Raw genomic sequence first — 18,901 nt, 5'->3', positions numbered from 1 at the left:
CCCTTCAGTCATAACGACTGCTCATTAAAGGATTCCAAAAACATGTCCCAAATACGAAGGTTGGCCCTGTGCTCCTTGGACAACCTCACATAGTGGCCCGGGGCCTTGATGCCGAACATAGCCTACAAAATCTTCTGCCCATGAGAATAATTCTGCAAGCAAATTTTAACTTGCCTAACAGGGATTTTAACCGAAGCCTCCGCTGTCCACATGCTACACCCAAGTCCTTGCGTAGAGCAAGCAATTTATCGGGCGGCAGTCTACATTCCATGGCCATGGAATCAATGGTAATTCCCAAAAAAACAAGTTCAGTGGCCGGGCACACCATCTTGTCAGGTGCCAATGGAATACCAAAACAGTCAGCAACATGTTGCAACGTCCCCAGCAGGATCGCACAAGTCTTGGACTCCAGCGGTCCGATACATAGGAAGTCATCCAAATAGTGGATGACTGAGTTCATCCCAGAGACCTCCCTAACCGCCCATTCGAAGAACGAACTAAATATATCGAACAGGGCGCGCGAGATGGAACAACCCATCGGCAAGCAACGATCTACAAAATAAGAACCTTGCCAGAAGCATCCCAGTAAATGGAAACTCTGAGGATGCACCGGGAGCAGCCGGAATGCCTGAGACCGGATGACAGAGGAGGGGACCGGAGCGGGAGGAAGGTGAAAGTCCCCCCCATAAGGGCTCCACCGTGAATGGGGATTCCTCCCAGGTGTCCCACCAGCAACCACAAGCTTGCGTTTGGCGGGTGGGTATGAACGGTCCGAAAACGGGCTCCCAATGCGGCGCTGAGCCCTAGGGGTATGCTCTGGACTGAGGCGCTCCGGAGGCCGAGACCTCCAAGCCCATGTGGTGGCAGGCCCTGGCTGAGGGGGGTCCTGCCTTACCCCTGGCAGGGACACCACTACCTGGCTTTGAACCCAGTCAGGGCCATGTATCACAGCTGCGGCTTTGAGCTGTTTAAAAGCTGCTCCAACTCACCCATACTTTCTTTTCTAGATAAAACGCACCACCAGACAGACGTTCCTACTACGATTTCAGATTGCAAGTGATGCCCCCTTCACTCCTCCCCTGAATTACTCTCTCTCCTCTCATCACCCCATCTGCTCATCCACTCAGGTAAGAACACTGACCGTCTGAAACCAAACCCCTAATTTTTAACCCACTATGGCCTGGTATACTTCCACCTTGTCGTGTATGCCCTTCGCTTATACTTTGTTAAGCTTCATGCATGTCTGAAACGTCAGTGTGGCACTGGATGAAAAAGGGAAGGGTCTGTCAGGAGTCCAGAAACTCATTGACCTTTTATACACACACACACTAATTACAAGCAAACAGATCACAAGTGAGGATGGTTACCTTTAATAGCCATTCAAACCCCTTTGTGTCAACTTGTGTGCACGTTATCAGGCCAAAATCACCAGGGTATGTAAACTTTTAATCAGGGTCATTTGATTAGTTTATGTTGTGATTATGATTTAAAAAGAGTAAACACAGTTGATTGATAATAAATTGCTTCTGCCAAACACTAACCATGAGTGAAAGAAAAGTTTTTGTGTTATCATTCATAGTCTCTGAAAAATGGCCAATTAAAAAAAAAAAATCCTGCCAGGGTATGTAAACTTATGAGCACAACTGTGTGTGTGTGTGTGTGTGTGTATATATATATATATATATATATATATATATATATATATATGTATATAAATAAATCACTAAAGAAAATCTGTACTGAGAGACATAAGGAGGCTGACAGTTATCAGGCTATCATGCGAATGTATTGTTTTCAGTACTTTCTGAGTCAGTCACTCAAAACAAGTACTGTTTTGTGGAGAGTGCAATCACACGTCCTGAGCACTGTGACCACACTGTCACATATCAACATAGCATGATCAGAAGCTGGCAGAACTGGTTCTCCATCAGATAATCACCGTGACAACCAATCAGTTTGATTAAATAAAAAAACTCTTAAGTAGCTGTCAGGAGCTGGCGATAAGGATTAAATCAGATTCTCTATTTTATAGAATATGGCTGGCCATAAATGAGTCAGTTTTGTCGTTCAACCAGGGAGGGTTGGGATGGGGGAATCATCTCTGCTGTGTCTTTGTATTCTGACAGTGGGAAGACTTCCCCACAGTCATAATACACAGATCAGCACTGCAGTCTATACCATCTACCGATCGACTTCTGTTCAATCACAGTGGCTACAGATGAATGGAAATTTGGCCAGTCCTCGCTGAACTGGCCGAATTTTGATCCATGTATGGTCAGGTTAAGTATGCCACTGATTCAGTCCCCTTAGTTTAGAAATATAGGTTGGCATCCTTTCATGACTCAAAACAATACTCTGACTTAAGTTGTAGAAATGTCCTAGCAAAAAAGGTCAAACACAACAATGTAAAAGCCACCCTCTACACCCAGGGTCCTCCTCTGTGGCAAACAAGTAGGTTGTGGAGAAGATTCATAGACAAACACTGCAATGAGCTGTAAAGGATCTGAACTGCTAATATTCTTTAATGAATGTATTACCCTGTTTCCCCGAAAATAAGACCTAGCGTGATTGTCAGTGATGGCTGCAATATAAGCCCTACCGCCCAAATAAGCCCTACCCTGTTTCCCCGAAAATAAGCCCTATCCTGAAAATGAGACCTACAAGGACTTTAACTAGGGCTTATTTGGGGGGTAGGGCTTATATTGCAGCCATCACCGACAATCACGCTAGGTCTTATTTTCAGGGAAACAGGGTATCTGTAGCTCTCCACATATTACAATTCTGCTTAAGGTAGCTTCCTAGGCTTAGGAACATGTGTGCTTATTCCAGATGAGAATAAGGTATGATGCCATTGCTTACACAATATGACAATAACTTGAGGTTTCTGATTTGATTACATATTTTTGGAATTCTGGCCTGGATAAGCAGAGTCACGCATAATTAGCCCTGGATAAAATTAGAATGTCATTGAAGGTACAAATTTAGTTGACAGTTTTGTGACTTTGCATAGAGTTTACCAAATCAAAAGTACACTTATCTGGCGAAAGGCTGCATATTCCTAAATTCATTACGTTAATGCCCATTAATGAAGCAGTTATATGGCGCGCACGTTTTTAACATTTACTTTAATGTGAACCTGTGTCTAGGTTGCAAACATTCAATTTTTTGCATACATTTATATGAGCTTTAAAACAACCCCTTACTGAGCTCTCTAGTCGCAGGTACTCCAGAAGAATTCATCCTCAATATTTACATAAGTAGTACTGAAGCCCTCGAGGTCGGCTCTCCCTGTTTCCTTCTTCTTATGCACTCTCTCTGGTTTTATATTAACTAATTACTAATAGGTAGGGGTGTTTTTGTTTGTTTTTGGTGGGGGGGGGGGGGTACGCATTTGCTTTTAATTGTTCTTTGTTCAAGGCTCATTCACATTAGTTGCATTGTGGTAAAATACTGTGGCATGTTACAGCACCCCAATGCTACTCTGGGAAGTATCTGCAATACCATACCCCAAAGCACACTGCAACAGTGGGGTTGATTTACTACAAGTTGAGAGTGCAAAATCTGGTGCAGCTGAGCATGATAGCCAATAGGCTTCTAACTTCAGCTTTTTCAATTAAGCTTTGACAATAAAACCTGGAAGCGGATTGGTTTCTATACAGAGCTGCACCAGATTTTGCACTCTCCAGTTTTAGTAAGTGAACCCCAATGTGTGTTGCAGTGTGCTGCAAAAAATGCAAGAAAACACAATGAGGTTTATTTACTAAAGGCAAATCCACTCTGCAATACAAGTGTACTTGGAAGTGCAGTCGCTGTAAATCTGAAGGGAAGATCTGAAATCAGGGGAAGCTCTGCTGATTATATCATCGTAATCATGTACAAGCAAAAATGCTGTTTTTTATTTTTTTCCTTGCATGTCCCCCTCGGATCTACAGCGACTGCACTTCCAAGTGCATTTGTAGTGCAAAGTGGATTTGCCTTTAGTAAATAAACCCCAAAGTGTTGCGGCTCAGTGTACCTTCATGTAAATCAACGCTGCTTGTTGAGAATATGTAAATACTTGAATATTCATAGCCATGCTACAGGTTCACTTTAAACACAAATACTTTGTTATTAAATTTAGTGTTGCAACAAACACAATGTCAAATAGAGTAATCTTAGTTGTACGCTTACACATGAAATAATTTCCTTGTTCCCAGTGGCTGAATAAAGCAGTGGGGAAGCGAAAGAACAGTGACTTTGTGTAAAAGTGAATGTTTAAATCTAAGGCAAAATTTAATGAGTGCAATAACCTAGCCAGCAATAATCTTATTCTTTGAACTGCTTGAAACTGATGAAATGCGGTTGGTATAAGTAGTAGTGTGTAATTAACACAGCGCTTTATCTCACCCTTACAAATAATCTTGCAAACATTTGCAGTCAGAAAAATCTTTTAAAGATATATATATATATATATATATATATATATATATATATATATATATATATTATATATATATATATATATATATATATATATATATATATATTATATTATACATAATATTTAAATATGATTCATACCTATTCTTGTTCTCCAGCTCTGCGATAAGCTGTCTCTGCTGTTTATTTGCATCAATAGTGAAAGAGATATCTGGGCCCCTCTGTTGAGGCTGCTGTAATAAAACACAATATTCTTATCAGAAATCTGTACAGCACCATAAAAGGCAATAGGAGACAGAAAAAAAAGACAGCATGTTCAGGAAAGATGCAAGAAAAAATTATTTATCCCCAGAAAAGCAGGCAGTTTTCATGTTTTCAATACACACTAGGATCAATGTTCTGTGAACCTCTAAATAATCTCCGTCACAGATAAAAGGATTGCAAATAGCTGAATTAAATTACTGCTGCCTTGCTGGAGTGTTCAAATGTTCCCCAAATGAAGGTCTTAGGTAAGGAAGAAAAAGAAAAAATGCACACATTCCTATTTTAATTTTTATAATTTGATATATTATAATTTTTAAGTGTTGTTGTCTGTCCCGGTATAGATGAATTTTAATTGTAAACTATATACCAGGAGTCAGCAACCCCTGGCACTCAGCAGCATTCATGATGGCACGTGAAGGGAAACCTAGGAGGACACCCATCTCCCACACAACAAAGCTGGCTGGCGGTTGCGCTGGATATGGGGGGGGGGAATTGTACTAGGAGAAAGAATGGGGAGAATGGGGTCATATGTGCTAGTTGAGAAGGGGGGTGACACCATGTTTCACCGCACCAGATGACACCAACCATAGTGACACCACTGAGCCAGTGTATTGTTAATGGCACCCTAGATTGGAACGCAAATTGCAAACACATTACCATGTGGTTTTGGTGCAGTGCGTTTTTGCGTGGTCCAGTGCACTACTTTTTGCACTGTCTGGTGCATTTTGCAGCCTATTCAAATGAATTGGCTGTCAAAACACACTGCATGGAAATGTGCAAGAATCGCACAGGCACCCACACATTCCCATGACATCCTATGAGTACCAGTCTTACATTAATAGAAATCCTAACTACATTTCCAGTGGGGATATTAAAGTGGTGTTAACCCACTGCAATTAAATTTCCCTATCCCCTCTGTACCATAATAACATGTGTCCCTGTGTCTGTGTTATGTAAAAAATCTTCTGATCTGTACTTATACGTACTCCCGGTGCTCAGCTGTTTCCTCGGCTCTTTTTTACATAACACAGACACAGGGACACTTGTTATTATGGTACAGAGGGTATAAGATGATTTAGTTGCAGTTTTGAGCAGCAGGATCGGGGGGCGCTGCTACGAGTGGACAGGCAGGGAGAGAGGGGGGGAGAGAGCACAGAGGAGACAGATAGCTGACTGCGGATGACGGAGGCACGTAAACAGACCACAGTGTATTTATTAATAGGGCTAAATTACTGTAGTAATTACCAATAGTTACAATAAACATTTTTCCTGAAGTTCAGCTTTAATTCAAAAAATGTGTGTGCCAAAAATCCTAAATTTTATGAACTGGGGCTATACTGGGTTCTGAAGCTGCAGGAATTGGGGGTGATCTGCATTCTGAAGTTGCATGCATTGGGGCTGATCTGAGGTCTAAATGTGCAGAATGTGGGGCTCATTTTAGACCTAAAGGTGAAAACATTGGAGCTGATCTGAGGTGTTAAAGTACAGAAATTGTGCCTGATCTAAGATCTGAAGGTGCAGAAATTGGTCCCGATCTGTAGTTTGAAGGTGCATACACCGGGTCTCATATGAGATCTGAAGGTGTAGAAATTAGGCCTAATCTGAGATCTGGAGGTGCAGAAAATGGGCCTGATCCTGAGTTCTGAAAGTGTATAAATTGAGTCTGATTTGAAGTGTGAAGGTATATGCATTGGGGCTCATATGAGATCTAAAGGTGCAGAAATTGGATCTGATGTGTGAAGGTGCAGAAATTGGGCCTGATCTGAGACGTGAAGGTGCAGAACTTGGGCCTGGTCTGAGGTGTGAAGGTGCAGAAATTGGGGCGGATCTGAGGTGTGAAAGTGCAGAACTTGGGGCTCATCTGAGGTGTGAAGGTACAGAATTTGGGGTTCATCTGATGTGTGAAGGTACAGAATTTGGGGCTCATCTGATGTGTGAAGGTACAGAATTTGGGGCTCATCTGAGGTGTGAACGTGCAGAAGTTGGGCCAGATCTGAGGCGTTGGGCCAGATCTGAGGCGTTGGGCCAGATCTGAGGCGTTGGGCCAGATCTCCACACTACAATGAATGGAACGTAGCACTCCAACTAATGCATTTCACACCAATAACAGAATACCATACAATAATATTGGGAACGGAGTTGGTGATCGTACTACGAAGGGCTTAATAAAACATCCCAAAAAATTTTTTATTCAACAATACCTGCTAATTTCTCTACAAAAGGTCAATGCATCTAAAACTGTCCATAGATAGCGCCTTATTTTTCAATCAGCCAGGGGTTGAATGAAAAAAAGAAACAGAGAATTATGCATCCACAAATGCTAGGTGGATAGAGGAATACTTCCTACTGGGACACTGCATTCTAAAAGCCGAACTCCTATGCTGTCAGAATACACTGAGCAGCAATTGCAGCTGCTGATCAACAATAGCTTTTAGACATTCCCGTTTGTCAGTAGTTGATCTAACAGTCACTAAAGATAACATTTTGTATTTGAAGTTATGTTTTTATTTGTTAACAATAAAAATGTGGTGATATTCCCTGGTTTAGATTTCACTAGCATCTGCTATTGTATCAGCCTCTATTCCCCCACCCTTACTCTTCTCGTTGCTCTCGATCTTCTGTAGAAGAAAGAACTTCTACATATATAGGCAGTGCTTGAGTTATATACATCTGACTTACAAATGGAGGGAGACAACAGGAAGTGAGAGGAAATCTACCCCTAGGAAGGAACATTCACTCCTGTAAGACCCCTTTCAAACAGGCGTTTTAGCGCTAAAGGCAACACCTGTAAAGCGACTCTTAAGCCACCCCAGTGTGAAAGCCCGAGTGCTTTCACACTGGGGCGGTGCACATGCAGGATGGGAAAAAAAGTCTTGCAAGCAGCATCTCCAAAATTTAAAATCATTTTTTGGGCTGGAGTTACACTTAAAAAATGTACCGGTTCCAACTTGCATACAAATTCAACTTAAAGTTGTTTTTTAAGAAAGAAGGATTTTTTACCTAAATGCATTAAGATTGCTTAAAAAAACCTTCTCTGTGCAGCAGCCCCCCCCCCCTCCTTTAATACTTACCTGACCCCCATCGTGATCCAGCAATGTGCACGAGAGCCTCGGCTCTCCCTCCTCATTGGCTAATACAGCAGCAGACCTCATTGGCTCCCGCTGCTGTCAATCACAACCAATAAGGAGAGAAGGGGTTCTGTGTGTGAATAGACACAAAGAGCAGTGGCTCAGGAGTGAGCCTGCTTGGGTGCACCCAGAGCAAGCTGCTTGCTCTGGGGGCACTAGGTAGGAGGGAGGGGCCAGGAGTGTCAGCGGGGATCCGAGAAGAGAAGGATTGGGGCTGCTCACTGCAAAACCACTGCACATAACAGGTAAGTATGGCGTGTGTGTTATTTTTAGGGGGAAAAAAATCTTGCCTGTAATATTACTTAATATTAAGCGGACCTTCAGTCATTTTTTTCAACTTTCCATCTATTAAATCTTCTGCCCTTGTTGTTTTAACTTTGGGTAGTAAAACATTTTTTTCTGCCAGTAAATGAGGGCCAATGAGAGCTGCAGGGCTGCAGAGCTGGAGGTGTGCCTCTGTGTGTCTGTGTAAATCCAGGAAGTGAACAGGCAGCAGCTTCAGCTGCCTACAGTTAAAAATGGATGCAGCCAGACTCAGTGGAGGGAGATTTCTTTAGCACATTTGGCAAGTACAGAATCACCGTATATAAAAAATAATATGCAAAGAGCAGACTGCAGATTCTCTTTAGTAACAAAACTACAAAACCTATCTTGTTTGTAACCCGGGGACTGCCTGTATAATGTTTTTTTTTTTTTAATATATTTATGTAGTAGTGATATTGACGATATTGATGTGTTCTCTTGTAACGGTAGGGACGTTTTTTTCTTAGTTTTCTAGAAAGTGCTACAGTCCTTCATACTGCCCTTACCTAATTTGGAGTGTGGGGGGGGGGGATAATTGTGTTGGATTGTGGTTTGTGGATTTCAGCTCTGCCTTTAATGCCATTTCTCCAGTCAAACCAGGGGCGGATCCGGGGGGGGGGGGGGGGGCGCAACAGGGCAATTGCACCCCCCCGAGAAAATATTGCTGACTCTGAGGCTGAGCGCTCCCCGAGAATGTCCCACAGTCGGGACAACTCTCAGCCATTCTCATCATTAGGAATTACTGCACACACACTCGGAACTGCACTCCCCGCCCCCTGTACCTACCCCAGCAGCTTTCCAGCCTCTCTCCTGCAGGCTTCTGCTTGAGTGGGAGGGAAGGGGATGTTCCTGACCCCCGAGACCGCGCCCGCCTGGAAGAGGGAGGCGTGAGCAGCTGAGCAGAGGGAGCCGAGTGACTGTGAACTTCCTGGAGGTAAGCTCAGCTAGCAGTAAATCCTGGATTAGTTTACAGGCACCTCTTTGCTAAGTCTGCTGAGTTATTGCAGCTTAGCATAGAGGAGCTGTTACTGACAAATGGGACTGCATCTTTTCATGTGGCACAGTGAGAAATTGGGCTCAATAAAGCATTGTGACTGCCCCCTGCTGTGTGCCCTCCTGATCCCCCCAGTGTGTGCCCTCCTGATCCCCCCAGTGTGTGCCCTCCTGATCCCCCCCAGTGTGTGCCCTCCTGATCCCCCCCAGTGTGTGCCCTCCTGATCCCCCCCAGTGTGTGCCCTCCTGACTCCTCCCAGTGTGTGCCCTCCTGATCCCCCCAGTGTGTGCCCTCCTGACTCCCCCCAGTGTGTGCCCTCCTGACTCCCCCCAGTGTGTGCCCTCCTGACTCCCCCCAGTGTGTGCCCTCCTGATCCCCCCAGTGTGTGCCCTCCTGACCTCCCCGGTGTGTGCCCTACTGACCCCATACTGTGCTGTCCTGACCTCCTGCCGGTGTGTGCCCTCCTGACCTCCCTTGTGTGTGCCATCCTGACCTCGCTGTTTTGTGCTCTCCTGACCCCCCTCCCAGTTCTGTAAGCAACACCTTATTTTCTGGCAGTGCCCCTCTCGAGACTAGACTCTGGATCCGCCCCTAAGTCAAACTTCTAGGCTTGCACTTGGGTCATAAATCTGCAAGTGGACTCTGGATTTTTTAATACATAGGCCAAAGGCAGTTACAATTGGTGAGCAGTTCTCTTCTGAGTTATTTTTAAGTTCACTTTAAAAAAAAAAAAAAAATGCGCATTTTTTTTGCATGTAAAAAAATTGTGCATTTATTAGTTTTTGTTGCAGGAGCCTGGAAAGCATTACACCAGCAATCAGCAGATTGCTGATGCCATGCAGGTCTTCAGCACACTGTCAGTGTATATGTTTTCACATACAGGTAAGCCCATACTCCCTGACAAGAATGCTTTACAGTGCCGTGGTAGTTAATTGAGAACTACAAGCCGACAGCCGCTAAGGATGTGGGGGCTTGTAGTTCATTCAGATACACGGAGCTGTTTGAATGACACGGCCGTGCTTGTAACTCCCTACCGCTGCACCGATAACCCCTGACTGCCCAAATAGCGGATCAGGCATCGGGAGCATTTGCATGAGTACAAGTACTGGCTCAAATGCTCGGTATCAGGACAGCCCTACTTGCGAGAAAGGTTAGATAGAGAAATATTCCAAATAGGTTCAAAAGGCAGCTTTTGACAAGTTGACAAAACCTGGCTGAAAACCCATGGAATATCAGTGGGAAACATGGGTGGGGGAATTGACCTTTAAAGGTAATCAAGACCAGATTTTGGTCTAGACCAGGGGTAATGAATTAAAATTCACCGAGGTCTGGTCAGAAAAATTTTCTTCCAGCAGAGGTCCGAACATCATGTCGTTACCCGTGGCGCCTTTTCGCATGTGCCAAACCACATGTTACTGCGGCACCATTTTGGAAAAAAAGGTCAAAGACGTCTTTCTCCGTGTTTCTTGCGGGTAGTGCAGCCCATTAAAATGGGCTGACCTACCCATGATGTGTGCAACTAATGCACATGTACAGATCTGAACCCATTCTTACATTAGCATCCTCAGTCCCCAGTGCACATCAGAGCCCTCTCCCTCTTGACGAGTGTCCTCAGGTCCTCCTTTATATCACCTCCCTCCACAGTAATGTTCTCACACTTCCTTGACACCAACCCCCCCACCCAGTACTGTCCTTTGCCCCTATTTACATTATCCCCCCACATTACATTTCTCAGCTCCCCCACATCACAGTCCTTAGCCTCCCCTAATTTATGTCTGCAACCCCCCCACTGTAATGTCCACATCTCCCCAATGTAATGTCCGCAGCCCCCATCCAGAACCCCCCCACTGTAATGTCCACAGCTCCCCCATACATCACAGTCCACAGCCCACCAAATCACAGCCCTCAACAACTACACTTTAGTGTCCTCAGCAAGTTAGCACACACTTTACTCCTTTTCAGCTTTTCATACTAGTGTTCTCTTTCCCTGTAACTTCACCCCCTCCCTCACTTACCTTGCACAGACCGAAGATCGGAGGGAGGCACAGCATGTCTTGGATGGAGGACGGGTGTTGCAAGATGGTGACTGGTTGCTAAGACCGCCCTTCATCCTAGCAGCCAATCACCTGCTTGCTAACCTCCGGCAGCTCCACCCTCCATCCAGAACTGTCCGGCCTCCCGCATTCGGCTCTGTGAGGATTACAGAGACAGCAGGGGGAAGAAAAGGCTGCTAAATGTCAGGGCCGCATAGGAGAGTGAGGCAGTCCGCATTTGACCCAGGTCCACCATTTAGTGATGCCCGGTCTAGACCATCCTGGAGGAATGACTGAATTTGTCCTACAGAGTACTTCCTTGAAAATTTCTGGCTGCACAGCATGAGAAATGCTCTTCACAGATGAAATGATAAAGTTTGCAGAAAGTCTACTTCCTAACCCTTAAAAACATGGAGATAACTAAATTTAGGTAGGCCCCAATCCCAAGCCATTAAAGGCAGCAATTGAGAAGCAGGGTGGTAAAATGATGCAGATAATCTGGAGGGGGGGCCCACAGAGAGTCTACCAGAAGCTTGATGTGGTCTGAGTACCATGGTTGCCTGAACCAATTTGGTGTAAAGAGAATTACTGGGAAGCTCTCCATCTCGATCCTGCAAAGAACCTCTGGAAGGAGTTTTAGAGGAGAAAATCTATAAATCAGGTTAAACATCCTACAGAGTCATCAGGGCATCCACCGTGAAGGCCAAAGGATCCCTTTATCTGGAGACAACCTTGTCCAGTTTGTTCATGAATTTGGAAGTCAAAAGCTCCCTCACTTTGGGGTCAAGGACCACTCTTTGGTGTCCAAACATTAATGACTGAGGAAGTCCACCTGCCAATTTTTCACATCCAGATGTACATGTCTGACAGGACTGGAATTTGACTTTCTGTCCAAGGGCATATTAGATCCGCTTCCCTTTGAGCCATGAAACGTAGGAGTTAAAACAAACACTGCCACGGACCATCAATAGAGAGGTGGGTTAAATAGTGTTGCTACTGAGCTTTATTGCAGGAGAGGGGTTAACAGCACTGCTAGTGACTGGGGGCTATTATTGCAATCACTGACAGCAATGTTGGGGGATATTTCTGCATCCACTGACACACATTCTAGGGATAATTACTGCGGTTCATTACATCAATGTTGGAGGTTAATATTGTGTCTACTGACACCAATAATGGGGTTTATTATTGTGCCCACTTGAACAATTACTGGGGGTTATTGCAGTCACTGACACAAATATTGAGGGTTATTGCATCGACTAGCACAAATGCTGAGGTTTATTATTGCATCCACCGACACCTATCCTGGAAGTTATTATTGCATCTACTGAGACCAATACTAGGGTCTTTTTTTGGTGGTCATTGATAACAAGGTTGACTTCAACTTTCTTTTTAGTATATATTGTGGTATGTTGCAAAAATGCATCAGGACCAAAACTTTCTGGGTTTTTGAGGTGTTGGTGATTGTACTTGAAGACCTCTAATATTTTCAACTTGACCATCATTGCTTTAGACTCTTAATCTGGCTCCACTTCTAGGTAAGCTGAAAAGGTAAGAGGTGTCCCCTAAATAGTTCTCTTTGCAACTGCTAGGACTCTTCACACATTTTATATTTTGTGATTGGTTGTCCCGATTGCCGGTCTCAGTGTGCAGCAATGCAGGGAGAGGGGTTTCTGCCAATCCTTAAAAATGAGTCAAAAGATGCATGGAATTTGGTCCAGGGAACATCTTAGCTGGAGGTAAGATAGCTGTGCTGCTGGTGGTCAGAATGCTTAAATTTAAACATTTTCCTTTAAAACAGGGGTCTCCAACCCCCGGGCCGTAGCTTCTTTGCAGCCGAGCCGTGGATGCGGCGGGCGGCATGAGAGAGCAAAGCGGGCTTGCAAGTGAGAGAGCCCGGTGGATCACAGAGGCGGGCGGGTGAGAGATCCCGGTGGATCACAGAGGCAGGCGGATTAGAGAAGCTGGCAAGCAGAGATGACATTATCTCTCTGCGCCCGCCCGCATCACAGCTGTTCCGCCCTCACAGCGCTGGTGTCAGAGGTGCGGCAGGGAGCAGAGAGATGACATCATCTCTCACCGCCCGCCCCGCATCACCGCTCTCCTGCCCTCACTTAAGAACAACCACTGCACAGAGGCCTGCCTCTGTGCTAAATGAACCAGTGCCACCAACGCAGTGATAGTCCACATCTGGTGGCAGTGGCAGGCAGCATGGCAAATGGCATTCATCTGGTGGCAGGCAGCATGGCAAGTGACATTCCTCATCTGGTGGCAGGCAGCATGGCAAGTGACATTCCTCATCTGGTGGCAGGCAGCATGGCAAGCGACATTCATCTGGGGGTAGATAGTGTGGCAATTCTCATCTGGTGGCAGGCGACGTGGCAAGTGACATTTCTCATCTGGTGGCAGGTAGTGTGGCAAATGGCATTCATCTGGTGGCAGGCAGTGTGGCAAATAGCATTACTCATCTGGTGGCAGGCAGCATGGCAAGTGGCATTCATCTGGTGGCAGGCTACGTGGCAAGTGACAAGCTGCATCTTGTGGCAGGCGACACACTCAGGGCTCCTACTGATTCTACATTAAGGGGAGACGAACTTTTTCTTTTTTTTTTTACAATGTAATAGAAATAATGCGCTTCAATCATCCTGACACCAGAACAACCATGGTGTCGTGATGATTAAAGCGCCAACAACAGCTATTGCTCTGATAAATTGCCCACGAAAAAAATCGCTTACCCTGTGTGTCCCCAACCCCCCAGGCCTTGGCACAATTTTCTTCCACGCAGCCGGTCCCCGGTATCAAAAAGGTTGGGGACTGCTGCTTTAGAATACATTAGGCTCAATTTACAAATCTAACACCCCAGGATAAGGATAATAAGTTCCAGTATTCTGTTATTCATATTGTTTGCTATTAACTAGGTGTCAGAATGAACCCATTATTGTCATTACGATTATCAGCAAGCTATATACAATTCCCTCATTAGGTGACATGTGAATGACCACCTTGCTGCAAAAATGTTGACTCCCAGTTTTCACGTGTAATCACTCCCAGTGTAATCAGTGCCTTACATGTGTTGGAATCCACTTAGGAGAAACTGGAAATGTGCCGCTTTAGGGATTAATATTTCGTATTACACAAATGCTTGCTGCTCTTCTGAAATGTTTTACTGATAAAAGAATGCAACAAAAGAACTCTCTCATATCTCCTATCCTCCTCTAGAATTAGACCCACCATGCTGGTCAATTGTTCCTCTAGTTTGACATCATTAGAATGACCTGCTGTTTGAAGATGTACACCACTGCAGCCAGGTTTGATGTCAGCATTCAATAAACGTTTCTAAGACCTCACAGGGGGAAAGAGTCAAGCAGTTAGCAGCTAGACCAGAACCATGTATTGAACCTGTAATTGCTTGGGAAATAAGGTGTATAAAATCATTTTAGTGTCGGTGATAACTGTACAAAAATAATACATAACACAGGGGTTAACCAATTCATGATCAAAGCAGTGATATTTCTACACTTGGCACAATGCTACACTGACATTGCCGCAATATCACATTGCACTGCTGGTGAGGATGTTCCTCGGCAACCGTTTTCGGAAAGCAGGTAACAACTGAGACTCCTTGTGAGACAGTGTCACTGTATTACCCCATATGATAAGACAACCACTTTAGTGCAGTCTTATATATTTAAAATTGAAAGTTGATTGAAATTGAAAGTGATTTTTTTTAATTAAAAAAAGCACAAAGGACAATACGTTCACTGAATGAAGAATGTTCCATTTGCTGGTGGCTGCTGTGTTAGGTTGAAATCTTCCTTTATCTGCCCCCCGGACACCCCCACACTTGTGGTATTCTGGTGCTGTGAGGGTTAATACCAGCGGCTCAGCCGAGCCGTGACAGGCACTGTTACAACATACAGCAATTCCTCAAAAAGACATAGGAGGACCATCTAATGCTCTCCCTATAAAATAAAGTTTATTGACCGCAAAATAATACTCACATAAATGTGTAATACTGCATGTAATGTTACCTGTGCATTCACTCCACTGCCTGGTGTGCTGATTTTATGGACCAACCTTGCTTGATGCATTGCGTCCCAATGGGACTTCCTCAGAAGCAGTTTTTGACACTTTTGGGTGGAGTACCATTTAAAGTGTTTTTTTTTCACTAATTTTGGATCACAAATGCTATAGTGATTTATTAGATGTAAAGGTTTTTAGTTGAGAGATTAGTAATTTGTGTGGCGCTTATACATGTACATATTGATTTAATCACTATAGGAGGTGGAGTGCTACAGTTTTTTTATTATATAAATTAGTCTTGAGGTATACAGTATGTGATATACTTTTGGTGTTGGCTAGCTCTACAAACAGGTTATTGGTGGTGTTGGGTAGCTGGGTAGGGAAATATTTTATATATTACTTCTTCCAGATAGGCTATGTTGAGGAAAGCATATATAATGAAAATATACATTTTTTATAAACAATTGTTTTGAGGTTTGTATATGCTGATTTAACTTTTACTTGTGGCACAGAAATTATGTTATTAGGTCCCCATCCTCTATGTTATAACATGAAACTGTTAACTACAGAAAAAAAATTAAACACTTTAATACATGGACCCACTGAAGGAGGTAAATCTAAGTCATGTGAACACTGTTATCCCCCATACATGCCATTCCATCTGCACACTACTATCCTCCTATTTGCGCATCAAACTGCTGTTCTAGTAAATGCCATGTGATAGCTGTGTGCATATTTTTTTGGGACTGAAAACAAATTATCCTGTTTAGAAAAATGTGGCAGCCTACAGATGAGTAATATTTTTTTGTTCAACCAGTGGGTTGAACAGATACAAGAAAAAATGTTTTGAGATATGAAAGGTGCTACAGCTGCATTAGAGTTCGGGGCAATATCAGGAAAGTGAGAGAATTTTGCAATCCTCGTACCAATCAACTCCACACCATTAAGGATTTTATCTTGTGCGACACTGTAGGGGTCGTTTATGTAATTAAGTGTCCATGCGATTTTTTCTATCTTGGCCGTACCATCAGAGCCCTAAAAGATTGGATGGAGGAACACGTTAGAAACATCCGAAAAGGCTTTGATAGGCATCACCTATCTGTACATTTTAGAGATGTGCACAACCAAAGTACAGCTGGTATGCGGTTTTGGGGTATTAAAACACCAAAACGCCATTGGAGGGGTTCCAATTATGTTAGGGACATCAGCAAGCGTGAATCTTGGTGCATACACCAATTGGGTTCACTAGCACCTGGGGGATTGAACAAAGATTTTCGACTTAAAATGTTTTTTAAGCAATTATTAATGTATTTTAAGCTACTAGTGACCCTGCGTTTATCTAACTATATAAAAAAACATATATTCCGCTCTTGTTTCTGCAATGTGATCAAACAGATTGAAGAATACACATATATATATATATATATATACACACATGCTCCTATTATTGTATCCTAGTCTACGGCTCTGAGATATATATATTTTTTAAAGAAATTTTGAAAAATGTTTTTATTTTTAATTATTATTTTTATTATAAAATAACATTGCATTTCATATGGATGTATTTTGAATTTCACTTGGATACCTGTAGTGGTATCTCTGTGAAATTTAGTGCCTCTATAGAATTTTTTTATATGTGTGTGTGTGTGTATCTTTAATTTCTGTATACGTATTTTTAATTTCTACTTTGTCATCTTCAATTTTATGTTATATTCATTTCTAATGTATTTTAGGGGTGCATATAGGTCTTTGAATTTGGGGATGTCCCCATTTTGTAACAGATTGCAGCTACCACATTAGGATGTTGACTTGAAATATATCTATAGAACACACTATTATTAAGTGACACTACATATAATCAACATGGTATTAGGGATATGCATATAAGTCATCCATTACACATGAGATTTGATTGTAGATATCTACTGTTACATTGTCTTGTCATGGGTCATACAGTAGTACTGGTATATTTTGTATGTTTGGGATATGCTGAACATCGGTCTCCGTCCTGCACAAACATCATATTGGCTGTTTATATAACTCTATATATTTAGGTATTTTAGTTTTGGGCTATGAGGCGGACTTTATTAACTCGCCCCCCATACGCACAGTTATAAATCTTAGTTTTGCAGAGGCTTGTTGCTTTCTGCGGCGCTGTTCAATACACTGAGCTATTACACATGGAGCCTGGCACTAGAGTGTCTGCAAATCCGCGGCAAAATGGCCACGATGACTATATTTAGGTTGCAGAGCGTCCTTCCAATCAAATCCCCCTGATAAAGACACGTGAGCCTGTGCCGAACACGCGTAGCCATTCACTCCACCAAGATGCGATGCACAGCTTATCCCTCCTGACAGGCAAACTTTGAGACAAACTTTGGAGATTGTTATCAGATTGGTGCACTCACGCACCTTGCAAATGTGAGTACCCCAATGTGGGGAACTTTTATTTTAAATAAACATTTTATAAACGATATCACACTATCCAGCTTTTTCTTTTCCTTTATTCCCAACTGTGGAGTTGCTGCTGAAAATTGTGTATCTGGATTCCATCACTGAGCCGTGGGATGGCTCATAAGCGTGTTTAGACTCAGTCTCACAGCTAAGTCGCATGCTCTGAGGTGAGCGGCTGTCCCTGGGGGGTCACTGGATGGCACTTGAGCATGGAATTCTGAGCACCAAGCACTAAGATTAATGCACGCACGTTGGATTTCTTATGAACTGTTTTTATGGACTTTATGTGCATTTCTTTCATATGCTGAACTTTAATAATCACATACTACATCCTGGATTTGACATTTACTCTCATTGTGTGGCACTTGGCACTTTGTATTTTGCACTTATCACTGTGATATATTTTTTCACATGGTATTTTTCAGGCTATATAAATGATTTTTTTCATTCGCCATTTATACAGGCAGTAGTTCAGAAATTGCTACTCTCATTTCAATGGTATACATTTAGTATATTATTTACACATTGCACTTTAACCACTACGCATCTGCGCTATGGCCGAATGACGGCCACAGCATAGACCTGCATTCCCGGGAGGCCGTCATATGACGGCCTCCCCTGTGCACGCTCCCTGCAGGGCGCGCGCCGGGCGCGCTGTGATCACCGAGTCACTGAGACTCGGCTGATCACCGATCCGAGTAAGGGGCCGATCCCGGCCCCTTACCATGTGATCAGCTGTCAGCCAATGACAGCTGATCACATGATGTAAACAAAAGATCGGTAATTGTTTTTTTTTTTTTACTCACGCTGACAGCGCGAGTAGAAAAAAAAGCCGATCACCGGCTCGGATGTCAGCGACATAGGTCCCTAAGTGGAAGAGGCACATCTGCCTCATCAGTGCCACCTAAAAGTGCCACCTAACAGTGCCCACTATCAATGCCAACAAGTGCCACCTATCAATGCCCACAAGTTCCACCTATCAATGCCCACCTGTAGTGCCAATCAGTGCCACCTGGCAGTGCCGCCCATCACTGCCACCCATCAGTGCCCATCACTGCCGCCTATCAGTGCCCATCACTGCCGCCTATCAATGCCCATCACTGCCGCCTCATCAGCGTACATCAATGAAGGAGAAAAATGACCCGTTTTAAATTTTTTATAACAAAATATAAAAAAATAATTTTTTTTTTTTTTTTTTTTTTTAAATTCAGTTTTTTACATTTTTTTAACAAAAAGTAAAAACCGCAGAGGTGATCAAATACCACCAAAAGAAAGCTCTATTT

General features: G+C 43.4%; 1 protein-coding gene across 17 annotated transcripts in view; it reads right to left on the bottom strand.

Moving 5' to 3' along the window:
- Positions 1-18,901, bottom strand: part of DTNA (dystrobrevin alpha) — a 393,012-nt gene that overhangs the window by 52,644 nt on the left and 321,467 nt on the right. For 13 of the 17 annotated variants that reach the window (XR_012244518.1, XM_073631546.1, XM_073631548.1 and 10 more), the window contains one exon: positions 4,561-4,652. Coding sequence is in view for 16 of the 17 variants with exons in the window: in XM_073631546.1 (XP_073487647.1) it covers positions 4,561-4,652 (92 nt within the window). In the remaining variant the exon portion in view is untranslated. The remainder of the gene's footprint in view (positions 1-4,560; positions 4,653-18,901) is intronic. The other 4 variants (XM_073631545.1, XM_073631553.1, XM_073631551.1 and 1 more) reach the window with 1 other exon arrangement.

Source organism: Aquarana catesbeiana, linkage group LG05, assembly GCF_042186555.1.
Source record: "Aquarana catesbeiana isolate 2022-GZ linkage group LG05, ASM4218655v1, whole genome shotgun sequence".
NCBI classification, from domain to species: domain Eukaryota; kingdom Metazoa; phylum Chordata; class Amphibia; order Anura; family Ranidae; genus Aquarana; species Aquarana catesbeiana.
Note: the sequence above shows the minus strand (reverse complement) of the source record. Positions and strands in the feature narration are given on the sequence as shown.